The sequence below is a fragment of the Eretmochelys imbricata genome, chromosome 7, assembly GCF_965152235.1.
Source record: "Eretmochelys imbricata isolate rEreImb1 chromosome 7, rEreImb1.hap1, whole genome shotgun sequence".
In the NCBI taxonomy this organism is placed as follows: Eukaryota; Metazoa; Chordata; order Testudines; family Cheloniidae; genus Eretmochelys; species Eretmochelys imbricata.
Window position 1 is genome coordinate 38785387 of NC_135578.1, and position 18651 is coordinate 38804037.

General features: G+C 38.9%; 1 protein-coding gene across 5 annotated transcripts in view; it reads right to left on the reverse strand.

Annotated features, from left to right (window-relative positions):
• Positions 1 to 207: 207 nt before the first annotated feature.
• ATG7 (autophagy related 7) overlaps positions 208 to 18651 on the reverse strand; it is a 263868-nt gene continuing 245424 nt past the window's right edge. For all 5 annotated transcript variants that reach the window (XM_077822265.1, XM_077822266.1, XM_077822270.1 and 2 more), the window contains one exon: positions 208 to 1369. In XM_077822265.1, coding sequence (XP_077678391.1) covers positions 1337 to 1369 — 33 coding nt within the window. In that variant the 3' untranslated portion in view covers positions 208 to 1336. The remainder of the gene's footprint in view (positions 1370 to 18651) is intronic.

Sequence of the window (18651 nt, forward strand, 5' to 3'; positions counted from 1 at the left end):
ATTCAGGGACTTGGAACTTAATTAAAGGTAGAGGAAGAACACAAGTTCATTTGACAGATTGACTAATTGGATGGATTGCTTTACCTTTTCTTAAGGCTAAGGACAGAATGGTTTTATATGCAAAGGAAAGAATGGTTGGAAGACAACAAACAATAATTCAGTTTCCATGAATGAAACAATGCAAATAACCAGATTTAAGCTGTAAAAGAGGCTTAAAACAATTTTTTTTTTAGTTATTTCAAGATGCAAAACAATAGATATATTTCTCTTTACATTTAGAGTAGTAATACACTTGATATTTTAAAATTTTGAGTTTCATAAATTATACTTTTTCTCTGTGGTTCTCAAACTATGGTTTTGTGCACCAGCAAGAATGAAACATTTCAGATGCCTCCAATGGAAGATTAGAGTTAGGACTGTTTTGGTGCCTATGAACATGCTAGGTGGTGGGATTTAAGAATGACAAAGCTGGAGAACCATTGCCTATATATATATATAAACAATTACATTATACACTTTTATCTAGCTAAGGACCTAACTTCAAAACAATTTTCACTGTGTAATGGATCTTGCTATAAGCATGATAGTCCCTAATCAGGATATAAACAGAGTTTGGTCTTCACTAGCTAGGCAATGTCAAATGATGCTTTATCCACAGTGTGGAATCATGCTAAAGCTCAAGTCTTTTACAGGACTCTAAGAAGATTCTGAAGCTTTGTCTATTCCCATCTGCACATGCAAGACCAACTCCATTATAATAAGGAGGGGGGCTAGCATGTTACAACATGATCTAACACATTAAAAATTTGTAGGTGGATGTTCGGTTACCTTTTCCCAATTCCCTTAAATAACAATGTGATTTAATTCCCATCTATAGGGGAATTTTCTTATAGCCTGACTATTAAATACTTATAAAATGCCACAAATCATTGAAATCATGAAAAATACAATGTTATTTAGGCCTATATATTGACAAGTAAAATGAAAACTGGGGCAAATGAAAACACCAAAGGCTATTTAAAGTGGCATATTTTATATGTAAGCTATGTTTAGAAACTGAAAAAAAAATAGAAAGAGGATTTAAACATAACCACATTGCTCTAGCAAGATAGTTATCTCATGCATAGGATAAAAATGAAAAGCAGGGGAGAATTACATCCACAGTAGAACTATTATTTTAGTTCAAGATAATGTCCCATTCATAGCACAGATGTAGATTATATTTGTTTATATTTGTAAATCAAAATGTGTAAGCAATCATTAACTTGTCAAATGATGGATAAAAGACATCATTGCAGCCTAAAGCAGGTCATCTTCCACTTCATTCATTTGGTTTTCAGACTGTTTCATCATCACTCATGTCCCAAATCTGTAATGAGAAAACAAGCGATATTTCACTCAGTATTTCAAATATGCTTTCAAAATACCTTATAAAACCACTAATCCAATCCATAACTAATCAGTGGAGTCTAGGTTTTTTGGATCAGTAAATCATTTGCAAACCAATCTCTTTAGTTGCACACACATTTTGGCACTTGTACTTATTCCTATAATAGTCTGGATGAATAATTTTCATTGGTTGTTTCTAAGCTATTCCTTTGGCTGTTTGCTATTCATTATGTAGGGTGTGTGCCTGGTCACTTGATATTGTTTCTGCTTGCTGATTGCTTGACAAATTGTTACCAGGAAAATAACAAATGATGAATAATAAAGAATACATTTTCAATATAAAACTTTAGGAATTTGTGATATCATCTGGAAAAATCAGTGGCCACGCAAATATCTGAGAATAACCAATAGTATGACCCACAAAGAACAGCAAATTTAATTCAAGCTATATATATATATATATATATATGTGAATTTGTTTTCCTCCTCATTTTTTAAGAAGTTCTATTAACCATTCAATAATTTACTGAAAAACATATTTTATGCAGCAAGATGTAATTGTATATTTACTTTGGTTATGGGTTATGACCAAGACATAGCCTGGAAACCCAACCTGGAAAACAAGGTTAACATATTCACAGAATCTCAATGGAACCTGGAGTCCTAGAGGCCATACAAATTGAGGGTAAGTTCTGTATTTTCAATCAGTTTTTAGGACACAGAGTGCTGCATTTTAAAAAATGCAAAAACTTGCAATTGCACCTGTGTACATTCACTAGAGTGCACACTAGAGACATGCCTGTTCTTTCATGGAAATGCCGGTGCATTTAGCAGGTTTTACCACCATTTATTTTGGAGGGTCAGTGAGTGGATGCCCCAGACTTCATAACCATAAGTTCAAAATCTTTGCATTCTTTCTGAAAAGTTCATGGAGTTTCAAATAACAAAATGGAATAATTGAAAAGGAAACCCCACAACAGAGTATGCCGTAATAGTGGAAGGTACCATAGGTCTGGTCTAAGGTTTACTGTAAAGGCCACTAACTTATGTTTGAATTTTTTTAGTTGTAAAATAAGTCTGCTATACTAAATAACCATTCTCCTTCCCCTCCCCCCCCCCAAGTTGCAATTAGAGATGTGAAAAGATAAAGAACTAAGGCAGGGGTTCTCAAACTGGGGGTTGGGACCCCTCCGGGGGTCACGAGTTGTCAGCCTCTACCCTAAACCCGGCTTTGCCTCCAGCATTTATAATGATGTTATATAAAAAAGTGTTTTTAATTTGTAAGGGGAAGGGCTTGTACCCAGATGCTTGCTATGTGTAAGGGGTAACCAGTGCAGAAGTTTGAGAACCACTGAGCGAAGGGATAAGAATGAAGGTTCTCTCATGGATCAGTAACTGGTGAAAAGACAGAAAACACACAGTAGGAATAAATTATTAGGTTTCAGAATGGAGAGAGGTAAATAGTAGTATCCCCCAGGATCTTTACTGTCACCAGTGCTGTTCAACATATTCATAAATGATCTGGAAAACGAGGTAAACAGTGAGGTGGCAAAATTTGCAGACAATACAAAAATACTCAAAATAGTTAAGTCCAAAGCAGACTGGCAAGAGTTACAAAAGGATCTCACAAAACTGAGTGACTGGACAACAAAACGGCACATGAAATTCAGTGTTGATAAATGCAAAGTAATTGGAAAACATAATCCCAACTATGGGATCTTAGCTGTTACCACTCAACAAATTGATCTTGGAGTCATTGTGGATAGTTCTCAGAAAACATCCACTCAATGTGCAGCGGCAGTCAAAAAAATCTAACTGAATGTTAGGAACCATTAGGAAAGGGATAGATAATAAAACAGATAATATCATAATGCCACTATATAAATCCTTGATACGCCCTCACCTTGAATACTGCATGCAGTTCTGATCACCCCATATCAAAAAAGATACATTAGAATTTGAAAAGGTACAGAGAAGGGCAACAAAGATGGAACAGCTTCTGTATGAGGATATATTAAAAAGACTGGGTTTTCAGCTTGGAAAAGACACGACTAAGAGGGGATATGATAGAGGTCCATAAAATCGCAACTTGTGTGGAGAATGGGAATAAAGAAGTGTTATTTACTTCTTCACATAACACAAAAACCAGGAGTCACCCAATTAAATTAATAGGCAGCAGGCTTAAAGCAAACAAAAGGAAGTACTAATTCACACAACACACAGTCACCCTGTTGAATTTGTTGCCAGGGGATATTGTGAAGGCCAAAACTATAATGGAGTTCAAAAAAGAACTAGATAAGTTCAAGGAGGACAGGTCCATCAATGGCTACTCCATGCTCTGGGTGTCCCCAGCCTCTGACTGGGAGTGGACTACAGGGGATGGGATCACTCGATGATTGCCTGTTCTGTTCATTTCCTCTGAATCACCTGGCACTGGCCACCATCAGAAAACAAGATACGTGGCTGGATATACCATTGGTCTGACCCAGCGTGGCCATTTTCATGAAAAGTAAATTAGTTTGCAAAGGAATAAGAATAATTTACACTAAAAAAAAATGTCCTCCCCAAATCCTTGCTCTTTGAATGTAAGCTGTAGATTTTATATATTTCTCCCTGTCTGATTACCATTTACAGTGACTGAGTCAAATTCATTCCATTTAATTTAAAAGAGTTATATCAGAGAATGAATTTGGTCCTGTAGGAATCATACCTTAAAGCGGGACTTTAAGGAATGTAGCAAGACTACCTAGCAGGTTGTCCTTGGCTTTACTGAAAGGCTGTCATAATTTTACCCTTAAGTGTGCGAGAAATTAATCTAAAACTTGGACCATTCAATGCATGTCCCAGTTAAATCCCATAGACAGACTACCATGTCAGGTTCTTCTGACTACAAGAATAAGATTGGCATTTCCAAGGCACAGGCCTTGGACCTCAAAAGGTTAGCCCACCATAATAGCTGAATCTAGGAACTATGAGCATCACCTTAGTGATCTTCTGTTTCTTAGCTGTCTCTATCGAGTATCAGGCCGAGGTTATCTGCCTGGAAGTGTTGTGTGTTGACATTAGGCTGGCCACAAGATTATTCTCTACTTTTCCATCCTGACTGATGGAAAAACATGTGCCAACAGAAGCGTAAGATGCCAACATTTATTTGGACTGTAAACTCTTCAGGGCACTGACTATCACTGAATTTTTACAGTGCCTAGCACAATGGGGTCCTGTTCTTGGTTGGCCCTGAAGCACTACTGCAATACAAATAATAAATAAAAACAACTGTATTTTCAGACAGACTGTAATTGACATTTACATATAATTTCCATAAAATCTAACCCTGCAAAATATGACTTTTCTAGAATTTGGATATTTACTGACAAAGCCCCACCAAAATCTGGACCTAGTAATGTCTACACACAGCTCTCTGTAAAACACATTCTTTAAATGGCAAGATTTTCTCAATTCCTAAAAGTGGTTGCAAAATGGTGGTATAAAAATCCTTGTGGAAAATGCTGAAGGAACAGTTTGTTTACAAAAGGAAAAGAGAGTTGATGAGCGACTTAGAGTTTGCCAATGAAAATACAAATGTCCAATTCACCATTCAGGGTCAAGGATGTGGAAAATAAATATGAAAGAATTATCTTTAAATAGAGTTTATGGTATGAATCAAGCTGACAAAAGGCAAGAAATTCAAAGTTCAGGCTGATATTCCATCCTCAACTAACCCCAGTTTGAGTTTTTCAAACTTTGTAATAGCAACAAGGACAGATTTTAACCCTCACTCTTCTGTGTGTTAAAGAAAGATACTAAACACATTTATAGATTGCACAGTGGGATGAGTTGAGGACAGGGTGTCCACAATTTTCTTTTAAACAAACATAGTGAAGGAAGCCAGACTAAATGCTCCAGAAGTTTTCTTCGTCCACGGAAGGAATATATCATGGTCCTATCCAGCTTCCCCTCACTGTGCTAGCAGTGTATCTCATTTCTTCTTCTGAACAGTGCAGGTGAGAACTTAAGAATGGCCACATTGGGTCAGACCAATGGTCCATTTAGCGCAGTATCCTGTCTTCCAACAGTGGCTAGTACCAGGTGCTTCAGAGGGAATGAACAAAACAGGGCAATTATTGAGTTATCCATCCCCTGTTGTTCACTCCCAGCTTCTGGCAATCAGAGGTTAATAGCCATTGATGGACCTATCCTCCATTAACTTATCTCATTCTTTTTTTAATCCATTTATACTTTTGGCCTTCACAACATCCCCGGTAATGGGTTCCACAGGTTGCCTGTGAACTGTGTGAAACAGTACTTCCTTACATTTGTTTTAAATCTGCTGCCCATTAATTTCACTGACTGACCCTGGTTCTTGTGTTATGTGAAAGGGTAAAAAACACATCCTTATTCACTGTCTCCAAGTAAGTTTGCCCTATATGCTTTCTTGACCTCTTTACTGAGAGTAGATGGCAAGGGTGCCAGCTGTACTGGAGATTTTTATGATCTGGACATATCTCCTTTAGGAAATGGACTGAAACTTCTGACTCATTTCAGACAGGCCTCTGGACAGCTGTTAGGTGGCCATCTTTATTAATCGCTCCTGACCTAGGGTGGATTTTAACTGTTACTTTAGAGGTGAAAGGCTCCCTATCCCATTACCTTTCCAGTCACCTTGCTCAGCCTTAATTTTTTATTTTCTAGCTCCTCTCAGGTAAAGCTAGATACTGAATTTTCTATACTATAATTTATTTTATCTTAAATCTTCTATACAAGGTTCTAAAATGTACATTTTAAAAGAACCGTACGTTTTCTTCTATGCTACAAAATATTTGCTCAGTTAACACCACCTGCCCCCAAGTTGTGTTTTAACTAAAGACCAGAAGAAGCGATTTTTTTTGGAAATTGGTAAAAATAGAAAATAGCCAGGATCTAAGACCGGACATCCTACCACTGCTTCTTAAAGAGTACAGTGGAATCTACAACTTGCCTAGAGAGTCAGGATTTTGAGTTTCTTATCTCATCCTGATAAGCTAAAATACCAACTGATACTCTGTTAGGACCATAAGCTCTATGGGGCAGGGACTCTTAGTAGAATGTTTATAGAGTGCCTAGTACATGGGGCCTGAAAGCTCTACCACAATACAAATAAAAATACTCACAACTGCATTTCAGTTTATTTCTTCTGCCGTTGGGGAAAGGGCACTGTCTTCCACATGTTTTTGACAATTAGATGCTTCAATGGAAAGCTAGAAAGTGTAAAATCTTATGACATAGTAATAGGAAGCAAAAAGAAAAGGAGTACTTGTGGCACCTTAGAGACTAACCAATTTATTTGAGCATGAGCTTTCGTGAGCTACAGCTCACTTCATCAGATGCATGATGCATCTGATGAAGTGAGCTGTAGCTCATGAAAGCTCATGCTCAAATAAATTGGTTAGTCTCTAAGGTGCCACAAGTACTCCTTTTCTTTTTGCGAATACAGACTAACACGGCTGTTACTCTGAAACCAGTAATAGGAAGGACATTGGATGGTAATATCTGGACATGTGCCCAGCTTTACATATCTACAATGCTTTAATGCAGAGTACTTTAGTAACATTTCTTATTTGTAGAATGCATCCAATTACACTCAGTTAAAGAGGGTAATGTTTCCTAATTGTAATCTCTCCACAAACCATGCTCTTAGAAACCACTGAGATGAAAGGCTGAAGAATATAAAAGAATTACATTTAACTAGATGATTACATATTTTCCTACCAAAATAAGTTTCTTTTTAGAAGTTCTGAAAATGTTTGCAAAAGACCTGAATTGAGTTTTACAGATATTAAACCATTATGCAAACATCCTGGCTTTAGACAGAATATATTTGAAAAGGATGGTAATATCTTACTCCCAAAAGAATAGGCTTTATATACAGCAGGGACAGATCACTTAGTCCAGAAGAATACCCTGTGTCTGGATCATAGCATTACAAAATTTTGGCCAGCCCCTGGGCAGACTGTGGGAGCAGCCAGAATTTTGTCCTATACTAAGGTGCTCTGCTGCTATGACTAGTCTTCTACTTGTACCAGATATTGCGCCACCATGATTCACTTCAGTATCTTTCACAGCTAGGTTTTTAAAAGAAAAAACACACCAACAAAAAAATTTGGTGGGGATTTGGTGTGGGGGGAACAATTAAGCAAACCTCAAGGCAGCTCATAATTCAAAGGCAGAGCAAGCTCATCAGGCCCAGGTTAGACAGAATATGTTAGGCTAGACAATTATGCAGCTTCATCTTTGTAAGGAATCTGGGAAAATGAGTGGAAAGGAAGATGATGTGCACATCAGGAGGAAGGATGAGGCAATAATAAAGTAGCTCAACACTAAGTTAAAGCTTGCAGAGAGAAAGCACAAAAACAAACGAACAGTGCAAGAACCATTCAGCATAATATGGATCTTGATCTGAATGTCGACACTTAGGCTGGTGTATATATTCTCACTGAAAAGCTTCTAAGATGGTCACAGCCTGATTTTTGAGGGTTACAGAAGAATGGAGTGGCCTGCTTGGGTCAAAGCTATTTCTAAGGAAACTGAGCATGTAGGGGCAGGTGGTGAACTAGAAGAGGAGAAGGATAATTTTATACAAAAATGAATAACTACATTTTAAAACTCAACTAAATGACAGCAAGCTGGAAAATGCACATTAGCTGGGCATGTCAAGCTGTAATGGCAAAATATCCCTCTAGAGGGAAAGCAGCACTATATTATGTTTAGACCTGAATTACATAAACATCAACCCTGACAGCAAAGTTATAAATGTCATATGCTCTTAGTTAATAGCAACAGATCTTCCCGTGAAAATGTGCTTTAAGTAGATGGAAATCCAAATATTGTGGAAAAAAGCAAATGAATGATTACTACCCTTTTCAAAATTCAAATTCAATGTATTTGTTTAAAATGCTAAACGCAAACAGCTACATTCCCTTCATTGATGGGCAAGAAGAAAGGAGCTAGTTTATTGTGACTTTTTTTTCAGAGCAGCATTTTAAAAAGAGAAAAGATATAAAAGAGGAGTGTCTAAACGACTGTGTTATGCGTCGCACCTTATGTCCAATAAAAGCTGTGAATTTGCGTTTTGTTTTGAGCTCCCTTTCTCCTACAGCACACCTGGATTAATCAATCTACGTGAAGCTATAGGTAATGACAGGGGAGGTAATAAAATAGGCAAATAATGAACCAGCTGTCAAACCTACCCAGTTTGTACAGATCTGAACAGATTATCTGAATGCACCTGTTACGTTCAAGTACCTACTTTATGTTTAAACTTCACTTTAGGGATTCTTAAATTTCAGATGCAAATTAAATCTATTCAAGATTAGAGAAGCATTTCCACACTTGATTTCTTGAAATGACAAGTATTATTTTCCTGCATAACAGGAAGGGGAAACCCCCCCAATGTATCAGGTTAACTCTTCATTCATTTCTCAGTCACTGATTCAAAACAATTTCAGAACATTAAAGGGACAATAAGTACTTTTCATTTCCTTCTCACAAAAAGGTGACCTGTAACTTCATTTCTGTGAGATCAAAGATACAAAAGTATTAGGTGGGTTTTTTGTGTGTGTACATGGGTGGTAATATGTAGTGACTTTTATCTGATGGGATTAAAATATATAATGCAAATATATATAGCTAGTTATGGCCTTATAGGCAGAGTTGGAAGAACACAAGCCTGTCCTTACAGATTTTGTGTGCGTGCGTGCATGTGTATTACTGTAACTGCTCATGCAAATGATCAACTGAATGTTAAAGTGGCTATTTCCATTCATATAATGCACTCACTGCTCAGGAAAAAGTAATATAAATACACACACACACACACACATATACATGCAAATGTTAAGTGTATAATATGTATCATAGTATACACATATATACACATTACAAACATGTTAAAGAATAAAGAAAAGAACATGAACAGAATTAAACTGAATGTTAAGGCTGAAATTCAGCCTAGTATTAAATGTAATGCTTGAGTATCACATAAGAGCACACAACTCTACTCAAACTTCAGATACAACAAACCATAGGCTCTGATTCAGGAAACCATCCTCATTCAATTGTTATTATTAATCATGTTTATTATAGCAGTGCCTAAGGGCCGATCAAGAGTGGGACCCCACTATCTGTGGTAGGCACTGTATAAACACAGAGCAATAGACAGTCCTTGCCTCGAAGAGCTTACAATCTAAACAGACAAGACAGTTAAACCTTTCTACCAGCCCATTCGTCTACTGATGACGGACTGAAGTTCTCAGGGTAAGTATATGGAGCAGGATACAGAGGTCCTTCATTAGCTTTGACATAAATGGGGTTCCTTGGTCTGTTAATATCTCCTTTGGTAGCCCCACTTGGGCAAAGATCCCCACCAGCTCTTTGGCTATCGTTTTAGAGGCCGTGTTCTGCAGGGGGACGGCTTCTGGGTAGTAAGTAGCATAGTCCAAAACAACAAATATATATTGGTGGCCTCAAGCCGTCTTCTCTAGGGGTCCCACCAGGTCCATGGCTATTCACTCAAAGGGGACCTCTATGATGGGAAGAGGTACTAAAGGTGCCCTCAAGTGGGGACGGGGACTGTGCAGCTGACACTCTGGGCAGGACGCACAGTACCTCCGCACTTCTTCATGTACTCTGGGCCAGAAGAACTGTCTTAGGACCCATGCCTGGGTTTTCTCTACCCCCAAATGTCCCCCCAAAAAATGACTATGGGCAAGGCTTAATATAGTGTTCTGGTGTTTTTGAGGTACTAGGATCTGCTGTACCTTCTGCCCCTGTACTGGTGCAACCCGGTATAAGAGATCCTTCTTCATTATGAAGTAGGGTCCTGGTCCCTGGGTTTTCCCTTCCACAGGGACCCCATCTATTTCTGTTACCTCCTTCCTAATTTTGTAAAACCTTGGGTCATCAGCCTGCTCCTGTCCAAAATTTTCTCTCCTGGGGCTAATCTGCCTGAGATCTGGGGGGCCAGTCTCTGTCGCCTCTACTGGTTCAGAGGCATTAGGGTGGGGATCAGACTTTGGTGCTTCTCCCTCCTGGGCAGCCTCCTTTTCAGCAGCTCAGGTCCACCTACCTACCAGAGCAACCCTCTGGCTTTGGGTCAGTATTTGGGTTCCCAAGGCCTCAGCTGCCCTCCTTTCCCTTTTCGTCTTTCTATCCTGCCTGGGAGTGGAGAAAAATCTGAGGAAATTTCAGAGAAGAGTGGGGGTTGACAGTCTACTGTGGATGTCTCACTAACTTCAGGGTTTCCCCCTTTCGCCAATCCCCCTACCGGGAATAAGTCTCCAAACCCTGCAAAGTCCCTCCCTCTGAGCACCGGGTATGGGAGTTTAGGGACTACACCTGCTACTACCTCAGTAGTGTTCCCATGGATTTCAATTTTTACCGAGATGGTGGGGTAATAACTAACTGTCCCATGCATGCATGTCACCGCTGTGCACTTTGCCTGCAGCAGCTGACTAAGCTTCCCTGAAATAAGCATGATAGCACTCCCCAAATCAACCAGTGCTGTGGTTTTTGCCCCATTCAGTTTTAGTGGTCTGGTGTATATATGCGGGGTTAGTGCGACCTCCACCAGGTGAATTAGGGAGCATGGGTCTGCCCGGTTCCCCAGGTTACACTGCATAGGCTCCTTGGCATCGGGACACGGTGCAGCTATGTGTCCCCACTCCCAGCAGGCATAACATCAGTATGGGGCCTGAGGCATTCCCCGGTCTCTTGGTTTGGGCAGTCTAATGACACTATCCTCTTCCCCCTCAGTGCTCCTACTCTTTGTGGTCTCTGATGGGCCTTCAGTCTCTCTCTTTTTCCACATGACTTTCCCATACGCAAACTAGGAAAATATAACCTAAATGAACCTACTATAAGGTGGGTGCACAACTGGGTTGGAAAATTATACTCAGATAGTAATTATCAGTGGTTCACAACCTGGAGGGGTATATCCCTGAAAGACCCCCATTTAATCTGTCTTAGATCAAGTTATATAGAATATCTTCATAAAAGATTTGGATAATGGCATGGAGAGTACACTTGTAAAAGTTTGGAGATGATACCAAGCTGGGAGGAGTTGCAAGCACTTTGGAGGACAGGATTAGAATTCAAAATGATCTTGAGAAACTGGAGAAATGGGGTCTGAATGAAATTCAACAAGGACAAATGCAAAGTACTACACATAGGAAGGAATAATCAACTGCACAAATACTAAATGAGAAATCACTGCCTAGGAAGGAGTACTGTAGAAAAAGATCTGGGGGTATAGTGATCACAAACTAAATAAGAACCAATAATGTAATACTGTTGCAAAAAACATGAACATCATTCTGGGATGTAGTAGCATGAAGGTAATAAGCAAGACTGAAAAAAATTGGGGTTGTTTAGTCTGGAGAAGAGAAGACTAAGGGGGGACATAAATCTTTAATTATGTAAAAGGTGTTATAAAGAGGAGGGTGATAAATTGTTCTCCTTATCCAGTGATGACAGGACAAAAAGCAATGGGCTTAAATTGTGGCAAGGGAGATTTAGGTTAGACATTAGGAAAAACTTCCTAACCCCAAGGGTAGTCAAGCACTGGAACAAATTACCTAGGCAGGTTGTGGAATCTCCCTGTGTTGATATTCACACCTTTCTGTCAAGTGTTGGGAATGGGCCACTTCCACCTTAATTGAATTGGCCTCATTAGCACTGACCCCCCACTTGGTAAGGCAACTCCCATCTTTTCATGTGCTGTATATTTATACCTGCCTACTGAATTTTCCACTCCATGCATCTGATGAAGTGGGTTATAGCCCATGAAAGCTTGTGCCCAAATAAATTTGTTAGTCTCTAAGGTGCCACAAGGACTCCATATAAATATTATAAATCTGTCTCCCCACATCAGAAGCTTCATGGGCATGGCTCTTTGTGAGCAAGAGCTTTGCTAGCCCCCTTCTCCACTGATTTGGGTGAGGTGCTGCGTGGCAGCCACAGTCTAAGCACTGACTGCGGAGCCGGAGGACTGCAGTCGAGGCCTGTGATCCCTCACAGTATGCTATACACCTTGGGCTATGCTAACAATCCTGGTGTGATTCTAACAATATGGTTTTTTCAGTTCATTGACGATATCACCTTTCAGAAACAGCAGCACAAATGAGATTGTAACTTAAAATTAATTAAATGCATATGAGTTACAACATTAAATCTCTTCAGAACTTCATATTATGGATTAAGGGGAAATAATTATCAAATTCAGCACCCTGCTTTCATCTATCATGGATATTTACCACATGAAGAAGCATGACACTTAATCTTATTAGCACTGAAAATGTGTCTTGAGCACATTAAATATTTTGCAATTCCCCTATCCCCTTTTTGCCCCCAGGAACAAAAGTAAATGAGCAGCAAGAAGGCAGCTGTAAAAGGAATATTAATGACATAAATATAAAGTGCTTAGCTTTGTTCTGGGGTTCATACCCGATGCATGACAGAGTCTATGACATGACTTGTCAGCCATGATGGGCATTTCTGCTGTACCTAAGTGGCATTAGTTCATCCATCTGAGCATTGGCTATAACAATTTGAATTCTAATTCTCCACATTAGAAGCTCTCAGAGAGGCTAGGAATAGGAGAGAAATCTAAATGTACAGAAGTGATTGTATGTCCTTTAACTGCAATCACTTCTATACAAAATACAGAAAAGCCTGGGCTTCATGGTGTCATAATATCAAGTATACATTTACAAAAAAGAGTGTTCTTTACTTCAAAATCACCATTAAAAGACCTCAATAGACAAAGAGGTGAAAAATACACCTACTAACCTTTCCCTAATATTTTTTTAAACGTTTCCGCCCTAACATCTTACGACAAAAGGAAAAGCAAAGCAAAGAAACCAAAAAACAAAATGAAAACAAGCCGCCCACCCCATCCCAAACCAAAACCACAGAAACAAAAGCAAAACACCCAGAAAACAGATGGGACTTATTATCCAGGGGTGCTTTAGTACTGAAAATGCTATTTCCCAGGGCACCGTGTTTATTTTGTTGGAGTGATGTTTTCTTAATAGGAACTGTATCTAGTACAGAGTCTATCATGCTGGCTCTCAAAACCTGGAGTCACACAGAACTCAAGTAGATTTGATGATCTGGTGATGTTCTAATTGTGTTTTGTGGAGAATTTTAAACATAGCTATGATATCGCCAAAGAAGTCAACTAGCAAATCAGAACATTTCTTTGAACAATATTCAAAGTCAGATTGAAATGAAAAGAATTTTACTATTAAGCTTAGTCCTTATACAGACCCTCTGAACACAAACTCTGACTCATTTAAACAAAAAGAAAAAGATAATGCAAGGGTTATATGTTTCTACCACACATACTTTACACTGGAGATGTGCCATGCTGGTTTAAAGAAGAAAAACTAAAATCTATATATAACACATCACCTGTAATACCACACAGGTGAACTATTGGCTCTACTTAAGTCCATGAGAGTTTCAATCCCATGTGTCCAAGTACAATCCTCTTGGCATCAGAACATTTAAATCAAATGAGAACTAGAAAAAACACAAGACAGATAAATAGACAGATCTTACAAGAGCTGGAGTTTTCCTTATTTATAACATTGCCATATATAACATACTGTAGTATGAACTTCCCACATATTCAAATTTTCACTTCATTCCTCTTCTAACGGGTGTCCACTTCATATATCAAAATAAATAAAGTAAATAATATTAATACTCTGAACTTACTGAACTGTTTTTACTACGGACATAAAGCCTGAAAGAAAAAAAAGATGAATAATGTAGCTGCGAATACAAACTTATCTTTGATGGTCCATGGGCTCTTATAACATATTTTGAAGGTAAATTAATACATCAGTGTAACTACATTATTACTACTTCTACAGAGGAAACAGATCTGGTGCAATGCCTTTTTTTCCATTATAATTATAACACACTTCATTTGTTTTTCACATAAATCAAGGAAGGACTTGTCCTCTTTCACAACATCTTTGAAACTAATTTTATGACACACACCTTTATTCTGAGACCTGCAAACTGTTTTTCAGAGCACAGAATCCTTATCAATGAAAAGGCTATTCACAGTTGGGTTTCCAGAAAAAAATTATTCAGATTTAATCAATGAAGGTGACTCGCTGACTATGAAAACATGAGTGGTTACTATTCCAATATGGGATCTGTCCATCCTCCTATCACCTAAATGGTAAACAACCCTTGCATATAGTTTTTATGAAACTAACGATGTTACATACTGGAATATGAACTAATATCTTTCATATACAAGGGGTATTATGGAATTTCATATCCATCTAGGACAACTTCTCATTTGACATTCTCCTTAAAACTCTAATGAGAATTTGAATCTCAAATTAAGAAAAAAATAGGATGTCTACATCACATGAAAAAATACTTAGAGCCAAATTCTGACCTGATTTGCAGTGTGCAATCCCATCAATCTCAATGAGATTGGGGGGCGGGGCATCAGTCAGCACAGACTTTGGTCCTTAGGATAAATCAGAATTTTGGCTTATTCCAGAGAAATATTAGGGAAATAACAACTAAGGGGGAAGAAAAGAAATATATACATAGAAAGGAGAGGTTACCTTGTACAGTTACTGGAGTTCTTTGAGACGTGTTCCCCCTATGGGCACTCCATGTCAGGATGTCCGGACATGTATGCACTCTTGATTGGAAATTTTTGTCAGCTGTGTCTGCATCCTGGATATACATGTGTTCCAACACAAGAGTATACTGGAGGAGTGGACCTGCCACCACTTCAGTTTCTTCTCAACCAAGTCCAACAAGAGACTTTGAGGCTGAGGGTGGGTAGTGGAGCCCCCACAGGGACACGAATCTTGAAGAATTCCAGAAACTGCGTAAGGCAAGTAACTACTCTTCCTCCTTTGAGCAGTGTCCCTTTGGTGCTCAGGAGCCTACCAACCAGTACCTCGTCATGGAGGAGGAGGCTCAGGTAGTGGATTCAATACAGATCATGGAACAGCATCATCGAAAGCATCATCACTTCCGGAAGCAGGCAGAAGAGAGTAGCGATGAGAAAATGTGCGTGATGAAGAGCAGGTGGCTGCCTTACAGATGTCTGAGATAGGTATATTTTTCAGGAGAGTCACAGATATAGATCAAGATCTAATGGAGTGACCAATTACCCTTGGATGAACCCCAGTTTCATAGAAGGACAGGATGCACCCGGAAACCCATACAGACAGCTGTTGTGTGGATACTGTATGTCCTTTAATTCTTTGTGCAATTGAGATGAAGAGTTGAGGAGAAGCCCCAAAGTGTAGGTAAAAAGTGAGATTCTTTTTATGTGCATTGTATAGAGGCTTGGGGTGAAGCACCCGTAAGTGAATCTCCTAACTAATGTGGAATTCTGAAGAAACTTTAGGCAGGAAGTGAGGGTGTGGTTCACCTTATCTTATTAGGACGCTGCGTATGGTGGATCAGCCATCCAAACTCCCCTACTCTCCTCGCCAAGGTGATGGCTACAAGGAATGAAGTAGCCAGGAAGGGAATGGAAACCCTTGATAGCTCATGTAACTGTCCATCACCATTGCCAATGGTTTGCTGTGAAATCAGGAGAGCATATCTAGTGGGATCCCACAGTGGCCAGACCAGGATCTTGTACTATTCAATGTTTTCATTAATGACTAAGATAACAGAGTGGAGAGTATGCTTACAAAATTTGCTGGATGACCCTAAGCTGGAAGCGGTTGCAAATGCTTTGGAGGCCAGGATTAAAATTCAAAAAGACCTTGACAAATTAGAGAATTGGTCTAAATTCAACAAGATGAAATTCAATAAATACAAGCAAAGTACTTCACTTAGGAAGGAAAGATCAAATGCTCAACTACAAAATGGGGAATTACTGACTAGGTGGTAGTCCTGCTGAAAACGATCTGAGGACTATAATGGATCACAAATTGAATGAGAGTCAACAATGTGATTCAGTTGCAAAAAAGGCTAATATCATTTTGGTGTGTATTAACAGGAGTGTTGTGTGTAAGCCAGGGGAGGTAATTGTCCTGCTCTCCTTACCACTGGTGAGGAGTACTGGGTCCAAATCAGACTTGAGAAGAGATGTGGACACATACGCGAGAGCCCAGAGAAGAGCAATAAAAATGATAAAAGGGTGATAAAATTGGGCATGTTTTGTCTTGAAAAGAGAAAACTGAGGAGGGATCTCCAAATATATTAAGGTCTGTTATATAGAGGACTCTAATTAAATTTTTCTCTTTGTCCATTGAAAGTAGGACAAGAAATAATGGGTTTAATCTACACCAAGGGAGATTTAGGTTAGATATTAGGAAAAACTTTCTAACTACAAGGGTCGTGAAACTCTGGAATAGGCTTCCAAGGGAGGTTGTGGAATCCCCATCATCAAAGGATTTTAAGAACAGGTTGGACAAACACCTATCAGAGATAGTCTAGGTTTACTTGGTCCTGCCTCAGCACAGGGAGCTGGACTTGATGACTTCCCAAGTTGCTTCCAGCCATACATTCCAATTATTATATCTTGGAGGGACAAGCAGGATGTGGCAGACTTGGGGGTAGAGATTGACATTGTCTCTGCAATGCTGTCAACCCATGTAGTCAGCCCCTGTGATGAAGGTGTGGTAAAGGGAGAGTGCCAGGTATTACACTGTAAAGACCCCTCTGAATGGGAGGATGGGAAGCATCTCTCTTCTGCCCTCCCCATCAATAATAAATCCCCATCTAAAAACAAAGACCCACAGGTTCCACAGGACGTGGTGATGATCAAGTAGGGAGCACAGGGCAATTTTCAGGTAAAACACAAAACAAAGGTAAAGATGGAAGGAACTAAAAAAGATCATTTGTCATTTCCCCCAAGAACAAGGATGTCAACCCTGTGCCATGGCTGCCTTCTGATTTGGACAATTACATTCTATGTGCCATAAAAATGGAGATGTAGAAACAAATGCATTTTTTAAAACGTTTTTTAAATCATTTAATAATAATAATGTGGACCCTTCTCATCCCCTGCCCCCATTGGGCCATTGCTCACAATTCAAATATCTGTAATATCTAGAAATACTATAGACTGAGAGTTATATTGGACTTAGTTCTACTGCATCTCCTATTCCTTTAAATAGAACATTAACATGAAAGAACATATTGTGCATTAGTGTAATATAACCCTCTTTGGACATTAGGTCCACTATCTGGAATATTTGCTATGTACACGTATTAGAAACAAACTATTTAATAGGATTTTCTACAGATTATAATCAACCTCAAGTTTACTAAAAAAATTCGCTATCGCCTCAGGAGACAGGGTATGGAGCCACAAGCCCATCATAGAATCAATTGCAAGGTTCCACAATTCACAGCCCTGCTTTTATATAAATCATTTCCATTAATAGGGAAACCACTAAACAAACGTGGCCATTGAAAATTATTAGCAAGACACTTATCTCCACACCAGTATTGAACACAGGAGAGTCTGACGTGACTCTATAGCCTCTTTAAAATTGCTTCAGATTTTTTGATCTGTTAAATTCAACATTTGTAGGATTAACAGGTCTTTTGCAAATACTTTCTCTATATGACCTAGCTACAAAGCTCCTCATTTAATCTTCCCCTGTTCCCTTTCCTTTCTTTATCTGTCCCCCTAGAGCTGTTTTAACAAAGTGGAAACCCACTTGTTCTCCTGTTGGTCTTATTTTCATTTCCAGAGTGCACTAGCAAGGCTACTCTTTAACCAGTTGCTGGTTTTATAGATTAACTTTATTTCAGACTGTCAGCATTTTTTCTTCTAATGCATTCAGATACGGCCTTTCTGAACACCCTAAATAATTTGTTCCTTTAATTGTAGTGACTAACTTACCAATTAAGAATTAACAGGTACCTACGTGTTTTGTCATACTACATTATTTGGACTACATTGGAAACTGATTTCTCAAGAGGAGAAATGAAACAGACCCAATCCATTAGTAACAACTGTCTTGCTGAAGAATTCTTTTTTTATTAAAACTGAATCTATTCAGTGCACACAAGCCTATTGAGGTGCTGTAACACATGTACTATTTCTACACTATCATAGTTACGTGTGTTGTGTAACAAACCACGCTCCGTAGCTCTGTATTGCAGAGTATGTTGCAGATGTGCTTCAGCACCTTAAAGGCTTCCAACTGCTTACAAGCCAAACAGCTTGTTTTGGCTCAGAATCCTCCTTCCCCCACATGGGACTCCTTTAATCTT